The sequence below is a fragment of the Cupressus sempervirens genome, chromosome 7 (genome assembly GCF_028749045.1).
Source record: "Cupressus sempervirens isolate cs-2001-9-10 chromosome 7, ASM2874904v1, whole genome shotgun sequence".
Taxonomy (NCBI): domain Eukaryota; kingdom Viridiplantae; phylum Streptophyta; class Pinopsida; order Cupressales; family Cupressaceae; genus Cupressus; species Cupressus sempervirens.
The window spans coordinates 180,916,617-180,926,752 of NC_143124.1; the positions used below are offsets into that span (position 1 = coordinate 180,916,617).

Below are 10,136 nucleotides of genomic sequence, written 5' to 3' on the forward strand. Positions count from 1 at the left end.
GAGTCTTGCTCTAATAGAGCTCTTGTTATGAAATGTATTATTAATTTTTAATTTATTACAAGATTCAAAATAAATTCTTATAGTATAACTTGCTGAAAAAATAATCAAAAATATCAAAAATTTATATTAAAAAAATATTATTGAAAAAGAGTAAAAAGTAGGAACAATAAATAAAATTCAACTATATATATAATAATATGATAAAAATATATTTATAAATATTCTAATACTTAGAACTCGAATTTAATATATTATAATATATTATAATTCTCAAAATTTACATTATAAAGCCGTCCTTACGCCTTCTTGATTTTCTTGTTTTGCTCCAGTGGCATCGCCTGATCAATATTCCAGTTGTTTCCAACTGAGTTTGTTCAATCTCCTTTTGTTCTTTCCGAGGAAAATGAATTCCATGTTCTTGAAGGTTAAGCCTTCAACTCTGACTATTGGAGGGGAAAATGCGGTCTGTAAGTTCGAATCTGTTGCCGTTGGGCCGTTTTCCAGGCAAAATGAAAATGACAATTCCAATCTGTTTCGGGTTATGCGCATTGTCTCTGACAAGCAGGATTACAGCTTTGTTGAAAAGGTGCAGCTTCCACAAGATGAAATTTTGAGCCTCTGCAACAAACTTTTGCCCTCCTCTACCTCGGCTTCCTCAAGTGAGCCGCCTGAAATCCGTATAAACTTCGACGCATTAAACCAGCTAAAGTTACCTGCTGTAGGATTCTATGGAGATAAGAAGACGATGATTCAAACTTTCCGCAAAGCAGGCCTGATTCATGAGTCTGTTCTTGCAAAGATGGAGGCGGCGGGGTTTGAACCTGGGTTGTACGCCAATGTCCCTCAACAAGCAGATGGCGTTTTGCTTACATTCTACTGGCATGAAGGTGAGAATTTGAAGGAAGCCTGTAGAAAAGACATGTCGTGTAATTTCATTAGATATCTGGTTGAGCTCTGCCAATGTGTTTATATTTGTCTTGGTGGGAACTATCCTTTTGAGGCCTTGGCTGCATCCACCATTAGTACATGTTGTAGAGCTAAGCGTACAAGGAAAATTCGGGTAACTAGTGTAAAGAGTTCGGAGAATAACTTGGAGTTGTTGCCTGGATTTAAAGTGAGCATAGATCCAGAAATCAAAGCTCAGAAATTCTGGCCATCACAGAATTCAAGCGATGACAGCGGCGCGGTATTCTGCGAGGGATATCACCGCTGCTGTCTCCTGACAAAATACTACAGAGCTTCAACAAGAGTAGAGGTACAAACACAAGTACTAACGTTGAAGGCTTCTGAGCTCGGCAAAATGCTCCGAGATTGGTCTTTGGAATCAAATGTTGATTACACTAGGCTGGAAAATAAGCAGTTTGTCAGTCTTCTTGAATATTGTGAAGCACAAGAGTACGAAGATTACTGCTTGCTGAAAGACTCCTTTACGGAGTCTGCTCAAGCCGAGGAAATAAAGAAGAGATGCTTCTTAAATGTTCTTCCAATGTTCTGCAGTCATGTTTACCTTTTCACTGGAACAAAGGGTAAAATCGCATCCACTGATCAAGAGAATTCAGGTGAAAGGATTGAACAGTTTCATCGGGCGCTTTCGATGATGTTAACTGGCGGGGATGGTTCTGACAAGGTCCTGATAGTTGGATCAGATATGGAGTTTATTGTTGGCGATGCAGAGCACATAGTTACTGTTGAAAGCCTGGTCGAAGGGGAGGATAAACCTCTGTACATCCGGTATGGAGAAGAAGTCAAAGTAAACTGTTCTGCAGAGTGTTGCTGCTCCGCTAAAATCAATGGAACAGCAAAGTTTGTACGACTTGACAAGGAAACAAGACTAGGCTTCCCACTTTCAGGTGAGAAAGTTACTATTATTTACTCTCCTACTTCTGTTAAGTCTGGATATCGTTCCAAAAAATCGAAATTCGAAGTGTGCATTAGAAGTGTTAATAACAATTCTTCTATTTCTGCTATTTGTAAATGGGTAGAAGTTATGGTGCCAAGAGATTTGAAAAGCCTTGAAAGAAACATAATGTTCACCGCCTTCTTACAGACCTGTGACCGGCACATGGCCCTTGAGTTCATGGAGTACCATTTGACAACCTATGCCACAGAAAGCCTGCCAAGTGAGATTCAAAAAATGTTTGAGAAATTTCAAAACCATCATCTTACCCAACCCATAATCGATCTAGTGGCCCTTTTATCCCATCATCATTGTAAGCTCAATACCGTGTGTTGTGAAGTGTATAAGAGCCAAGAGCTTACGTTTTTGCAAAACATCAAGAAAGAATTATCAATGAGTGTGTCCAAACAAAAGGTAAGCAAAAAGAAGGAAATGAAGCAAAGATTTCAACAAGCAGAGGATGTATTTTTACAGCAAGAGAAGAAGCGGTTATCCATCCACTCAAGAGAGAAGCTGGTAACTAGGTATATTGAGGAGGTGATCGTTAAACGTCCTCCTTATTTAAGGTTGTTCTTTAATGCCGAGCAGAGTGATCAAGTTGAGCTGAAAGTCTATGTTGAGAAGCGCGACTCTGACATTGTATGGAAAGCACAAGAGATAATCCCCATGAAAAAGGACATGAACGAACTGAACATCAATCCTACGCGTCCAATTCAACCCACATTCAGCCAGCCCGTTGATGTAGTTATACTAGATCCCAAAATACATAGCTTGTTAAAAGTAGTTCTCCTCAAGTCTGGAGAGTTGATTGTTTTTATTCATAACTTTATAGACTCCTGCCTTGATCTCTTGCGTTGCCAAAGACTAGGTTCCAGTTTAAACCAAATTTATACATTCAAGAGGGGATTTGATTTGTTGTCCATCGATGAAGCCACCAGAGCCATGGCTTTCTACGATAGAGACAAGTTCAAGATTGCAATATATAAGTTTGATAATTCATTTAAGAAGATCTATCCCACTGGAGTCGAGCTTAATTTGGACAAATATAAAGGCAGTAAGATCATAACATGGATGCAATTAATTCCAGGTAAAATGGAGTTGCTGTTAGTTGATGAAACGAACAGAGCCAGGGTGGTAGAAATCCACGACAAGCCATTGATGAAGCCAAAATTCCTTGACCTTTCTCATTGCCAACCTCTAACAAAAGCATGCATTTCCTCTGATGGGTTTTTCTTCATCGCCATCAGGAAATCCCAAAGCTCTGGGGATGCTGAAATTGCACCAGAGAGACAAGAAACAAGCCATGGGCTCATATTGGAAATTTTTGTTTTGGGCGACACTCTGGGATATTTGAAAACCATCCAAATCGAAGGCATTGAAAGCTTTCGTGATACTAATTCCGAGCAATTTGGGGCAAAATTGACTAGCTTTGGACCACAGAGTCACCTTGTACTGTATTCTTGTATCGATGGCTTACATTTTCTTACCTCCCATATTCTGAAATCTGTCTTAGCCATGGAGGCTGTGCGGACTACTCCTGAACCGGAGCCAGAAGCTGAAGAAATTGCTGGGCAGTGCCCCTATTTGGGGTATGTATATCATATATTTGACAAGTTTTCAACAACTCCGACGCTGATCCCGGCATTAAAAGACAGCACATTCAAGGTGGTTCTAGAGAGCAGCAGGGACTCCTGCAATGGTGAGGCGTGCATCATGTATTTGGAATCACTCGTTAGACAACTAAAACAGAGAAGAGAGAAAGATTTTTCAAATTTGAAGCTTCGATTTCAAGTGGATGATGTAGAAATGTGTGTAACTGAATTTGGCCGCTTGCATTCACATCCGTTGGGGGATAATAATATGATGAAGATGGGTTTTTGGGTCCGTAAACTTGTTTCTCTGGTACCAGTTCAGATAGCTCGTGCAGAGAAGAATGGGATGGTAGCTTTAAAGGATGGGCTTCAAATTCCCCCAGAAATAAGTTACATTGACTGCGTATCACTTGCTGATAAATTGCGTTTTGGGTTCTACGATGCTGTTCTTAACAGTTGGAAGGGCCAAATTAAGGTTATATCATCAATGGGGAAACAGAGCAGCGGCAAATCTTATCTGTTGAACCATTTGTCAGGATCTTTGCTTGATGTTGCAGGGGGTAGGTGCACAGACGGTGTCTGGATGACTCTCATCGCCAGTGATGCAGAAGATGTTCCCGGAGAACAAAGGTGCCTGTACGTGCTCTTAGACTTTGAAGGTCTTGGAAGTATTGAGCGAAGTGAGCAAGAGGATATGCTTCTGTCTGTTCTCAACGCGGCAGTGAGCAACATCACCATTTTCAACAAGAAGGTATGTATTTCTGAACCCCAATACTGTCATAGGATTTTGGTTCAAGGCCTGCTGCTTAATGATTGTTATTCCTTGTTGGTTTCATAGGATTTCCATTTTGATAAGGACACGGAGTCTTCTTTCAGCCGCTTTCAGAGCGGGACCAATCTACTGGAAAAGGATAATAAGCTATTCAAAGGTTTATTTTACATTGCAATCAAAGATGTGGATGCATCTGATGTACATGATCTTATACAGGAATTTGTGGAGAAGATTGATCAAATTTGTAGCAAATCTCCAGAAAATTTTGTTTTAAAAATGTATGGTGGGAATGTACAGATTGACGCTATGGCTCCTTACAATAGATCTGAGTACTATCAGCGGAGCTTAAGTGAGCTCGCTCAAACAATTCACAAAATTGGTTGTAGCTATGATAATGGTTCTGCCTTCGCCAGAGATTTGAAGCTAATTGTTTCTCAAATTGCAGCCAAAGATTGGTCTCGCACTGACAGTAAGCGTGCGGGCTTTTTAGTAGAGATTATACGGAGAAATCTTCAGTCTGCTGTCTCAACGGGATGCCTGTCTGTAACAGATACAAATGAAGTACAGAAGCTTGTACATTTTGATACACAAGAAGAGGTTCCTGATTTACCTCTTGTGGTGGAGGGTTTTTCACTCAACCTTCCAGATTCAAACCTGTTTCTGACACCTTCTAAGAATGACATCAGGCATGTATTGTCTCAACTTAGATCGAAAGTCGAGAGTATTTTCCTCAGGAAAGGAAGCAGTGATGATTCGTGGTTTTCAATGTTTGAGAAGTTTCTAGAGGCAATAGCAGAGAGAAGGCGGGGAAGAGTTCAAGAATGGATAAGCATAAACGCCGCAGATTTTTGCCATAACGAGGAGGTGCAAAAGTTGCAATTAGAGGCAAGTTTAGCACTTGGAGAAGTAAAGCAAGGTCTCTCAATTTGTGGCTGTAAATGTTCAGTGTGCTACTGGAGATGTGTGTTTGAGAAGGACCATAATCAGAACCATTCTTGCGAGAGTAATCATTCATGTACAGAAGGATGCACTTACTGCGTTCGAGAAAGAGATCATTTCAACCCATGCCAGGATTTGGCAGGGCACCAAGGTCTTCACCATTGCAAAGAAATAACTCATGCCTGTGGAGAGCCATGTCATCTGTACAACATTTCATCAAACTGCAACAAATTTTGTTCTCAAGAGCCTGACCATGCCGGGCGGCATAGTTGCAGTTCCCTGCGACATATGTGTAGGCTGAAATGTTCACTGAGACGCTGCAAAAATACATGTTTTATGCCCGTTGAAACTGCTCACACCAGACATCAGTGTCATGACAGATACTGCCCATCTAAATGCATAATGAGAGGCTGCACTAGGAGATGTGGAGTAGAAAATCACTTCCATAAAGGAGAGCACTTGTGTGGGAATCAACACGCATGTCCAAAGAATTGTCAAACCCCTGGAATTTGTGAAGTATTTACCCAGCTAGTGAAGCAAAAAGCTAATTTCCAAGGACAGAGAGATTCGTTTGAGTATGAACACTTCTCCGAACAAAATGGGCAACGAAAAGGCTGTTGCATTCCCATTCCTCCTTTTAAAAAGTCTCATGAAGGCCCGCATGTTCATACAACAAATCCATCTGCTGTGCATTATTGTGACACTAGATGTGAAGCTTGTGGCTATTTTTGTCGCCTTCCACTACATCACCCTGGTCTGCACAATACAGTGCATGGAAACATGAGAAATACAAGATTCATTTCAGAGGAGGAAGATATCGACATTGAGGGTCGAAAGTATAAATGGGGAGAGAAAGGGGTGGCAGAGATGTGCAACATGTTCTGCAAGAAACAGGGGCGGGGTCATCTCCATTTGGTTCCTTGTCCACAGAGTAGACGCATGATGTGCACCAGCAATCTCCACGATGGTTCAAGGCATGCAACAGTAAAATATGGGCCTGACATTAATGTTCCGAAGGACGAGATGATGCATGACACTTATTGGAAATATGTTAGATTTGTTGATCCTTGCACGGAGGAAGAGCGTCAAGAGTTTAACAAATGCAATCATCAGTGCACATCTGAAGAGCATAACGCAAACTCAGAGAAAATATCTTATTGCACGGAGCATCTATGGCATAAACCTATTGAGAAAACAAGACAAAATGCCAGTTCTACAAGTTATGTAAGCGTTGATGGCCACCGTTTTGCCTGCGGCCATTCTGCTGATGTTCCTCATCATGTCATCTTTGTGATTGACATATCAGCTTCTATGAGCTCTGCTGATATTACCCCAACCATGGAAATGTTTAATGGGCATAATTCAAGGCTTGGATGTGTCTATGAGGCCATCCTGACTTTTATAGGACTCCGTGTTACAACAGTTCCTGACTCTGTATCAGTTGTTCTTTTCAATCAATCGGCAACCTTAGCCCTAGAGATGCAAGATATGGAAGAAAGTGTTGTGGATTATCTCCTTCCCTACACACCGTCTGGGCAGACCAGTTTTTCAGCAGGTTTGGAATTAGCAGAAATGATATTGATCAAAGCAATCAGGAATCCGATAGTGAACATGAAAATACCAGTTGTCATCTTTCTCAGTGATGGCGGAAACAATGGCCGAAAGAATCCTGTTGATTGTGTAGTATGTATGAGGAGACGGGAGCCCAGGATGACCCTCCATACAATCATGTTTGGGAATGATCCCACAATAAGTATCCTTGAGGAAATGGCAGAGAAGGGAAATGGACAGTTTCAGCTGACTCTGGACGCACTTGAGCTGGCAAGAAGCTTTGAGAATCTGGCAAAAAGCCTGAGGCCTCCGGTCTCATCTTTGATGTAAGCCACAGCAGGGCTTATAAATGCTTATCTTTTTTGGGTCTAGCGTGTTTATGTTTATGCTTTGGTATGGGATTTATGTGATGTAATGAGTGGCAAAAATACCATCTCAGGTACAGACACTGCAAACAAGTGCATTTTTGTTTTTTGTTCAGTTTGAGGATGTTGATAGTAGTACTACTGTGCTAATATAAATGGAAAGATCTGATGCTCTGTAAGTATAGACTGCATAACTAATCTTGTAGAAGTGCATTTTTATTTTTCTGGTCAGTTTGAGGACTCCGATGGTACTTCTGTTCATTGAAGTACAGTTGCCTTTCTACAACATGCCCACATATATGACATGTTCTTCCCAGTTCACATCTAAGGTGGACTCATAGCTGTATGAAAATTGAAAAAACGTAATTACCTGTTATTAGTGCGCAAACGAGAGATTGGCGGAATTAATTTATGAATGCAGTTTACCTGTTTTCTAATGGCTTTTTAATTTTAAGGAATTCCAGTGTATTATAAAATGAATTAGGGTCTGCTTTTCTATGTCGTATTATGGTAGTGCTATTTTAGTAGGTAATATAAAGGATTTATCTTCACTCAGCAAATCGGAGAAATGGTTTATTTGTTGATCTCTGATGCATTCATTTGAAATTAGTTTGAAGTTTTACCATGTTTTATAAGATAAACTAGGTTTACAGTCTGAGAAAGTTGTTAAATTAGGCTTACAGTAAGAGAAAGTTCATATAAAGAAATGACTGTAGAATGGTAGTCAACATTATGAAACAAGGTCTCGCTTTTTTGAAATAGCTTGGCTATGTTTTTATAAATGTGTCTGTAATTCTCTATTTGATATAGTTTATCATATATCTAAACTAATGTCACAACCCATTTACACCGAATAAATTGATATTTTTACTGCTATTTAGATCAGTCAAACCATCTGTTAAAAATATATATAATAATAGTAGATTTTTGTTTAGCAGGCGATTTTGAAATAATTGAAAAACATATGAAGTAGCAGTTACCAAATTTTAATGGGGAATTTTATTCAATAAAAGCGTTAGAACCACTGCCTGAACACATTTTTATTGAAGTACTTCTCACTCTTTATGTTTATTTTATTATTTTTTTTGAGATTGGGGACGGGGGAAATAGGGTGGGAATCATTTTCATAAAGTTGGAAATGAATGAGGCAGGGGTAATGGCCTTTAGAGGAGAAGAAATTTTCGAAGTTGGAAGGAATAAAAGAAAACACAGAGAGAAGGTCGATTTTAGGGGTGGAGCAGATCAACCCTAATCATAAAATTTGGAAAGAAGATTCAGTAGAAATAGCCAGAAAGCCAGGTTCTATATTTTTATTGCTGATAAGTTACTTTGGATTCAGTTTTATTTTTATTTTTGCGTGCATTCTCACTTTCTCTACTGTTACAAATGGATATCGAGATTTCGATGTGTATCAGTGTTTGGACTTCTTTTGTTGCCATTCTTGCTTTAAACCTTTATTTATCCATGCTCTCATAACCGTTAACATCTCTGTTGAGCCACCCTGTTTTATTTTCTTCTATATCAATCCACCTCTGCTCTATATATGACAGGTTGTGTAAAAGAAACATGTATATTTATTAAAAAATTAATATATTTTTAAAAATAATTGAAATATTAATATATGTAATCACATTCAGAAAAAATATTATTACATCTTTGACAATATTAATTACCTTTCTATCATTGTTCACCTTCTTTTTACATTGCCTATTTTTAGATTTTATAGTACAAGCTATATAATAAAAATTGTTCACCTTTGTAAAATATAGAGTAGCTTTTATCACAGCCCAACAAGAAACATTAAATCTACTAAGTCCCCAATCATTAATGTGTCCCACAATTTTTTACATTTTATGTTGTTCAACAGATGATATTTGCTTTGCAATATAAGGGGAAGCAAGACCTTTTCCTTCTTTATCAAATCAGGATGCCAATTGATGTGCCTCCGAAAGATCTAGATTTATAAAAAGTTGGGTTATGCTAATTGTCCCTATAAGATAATATAAGATAAGATAATTTTATTAATGTCCAACAAAAGACCACAACGTGGGTCTATGGGACTCTAAGCTTACACCAAGAAGAAAGCAGACAAATGGAGCACCAAATGGTGTCCAAAAAATAACAAGTACAACAAAAGAAGAAGAAAGCAAGAGACATCACAAAAAAGATTAGGTATCTATCCTTATAGTTAAGAATTCCAATAGTGACTGATCTGTGTGGCTACCAGAGGCCCTATGATGAAGCTAAGTGCTACGAGAGGAGTGTCGCTGGTAAAAAGATCCCCTGTGGGGTCTCACAGATCTAGAATGGCCCATGTTAGGGAAACTGTATGGTCACTTCACACCCCGAGTTGGAGCTAAGGGTGAGAAGGTTGTAATAAGCTATGCCTGGGTCTAACTCCTAGGAAATGATAGCTATAAAGTATGGTCAAGAAGCTGTAAGGACTCATGGAGATAAAGCACAATGCAATGTTGATCTGTGTACCTGAAAAAATTTGAGAGGAATCTGCAATCTTTAAAAAAACAATAAAATCTCCCTATAATCTCGTAGTATATGTGGCATTTGAAAAGGAAATGATCTCAGATTTTGCCTCTGCTAAGGTACAAAATCTACGCTTCTGATCATCTTTAAAAATATGGTGATCAACCTAGATCTAGAATCTATGTGAGCCCACCCTGAAGGAGCCAAGGGAGATACACAGGGCATGTGTCCAGTCTCTGTGTAAGTACTTAGGGTGTACAATAATCCCATCCCAAATATCTATGAAGTGCTCAGTTTGGAAAGCCATCCTCAGACATAGTCCCCTGGAGGATCCACCTAGGTCCATATGATATACTACTTGTAAATGTCAAGTCTGACATGTCCATTCAACTCCTGCCAAGAGGGGAGTAGATGAGTAGGAGCATCCAATGAGAACTGGTAGGAAGGGCGATAGTCAATGTCAATCCCAACTAAACTCAGCACGATAATTGCTTGAACTTACCAACAATGGGCTCTAGTGGCTGGATCGGAGTTTGCAA

General features: G+C 39.2%; 1 protein-coding gene across 2 annotated transcripts; it reads left to right on the forward strand.

Annotated features, from left to right (window-relative positions):
• Positions 1 to 334: 334 nt before the first annotated feature.
• Positions 335 to 7,504, forward strand: LOC149546097 (uncharacterized). Of its 2 annotated transcripts, XM_089791005.1 has the most exons (3): positions 335 to 1,850; positions 2,985 to 4,240; positions 4,328 to 7,504. In XM_089791005.1, the coding sequence occupies exons 1-3, from the start codon at positions 404 to 406 to the stop codon at positions 7,079 to 7,081; spliced, it is 5,457 nt and encodes a 1,818-aa protein (XP_089647131.1). In that variant the 5' UTR covers positions 335 to 403; the 3' UTR covers positions 7,082 to 7,504. The 2 variants fall into 2 exon arrangements, with proteins under 2 accessions (XP_089647131.1, XP_089647130.1); XM_089791004.1 differs by having other exon boundaries at positions 335 to 4,240.
• Positions 7,505 to 10,136: the final 2,632 nt, after the last annotated feature.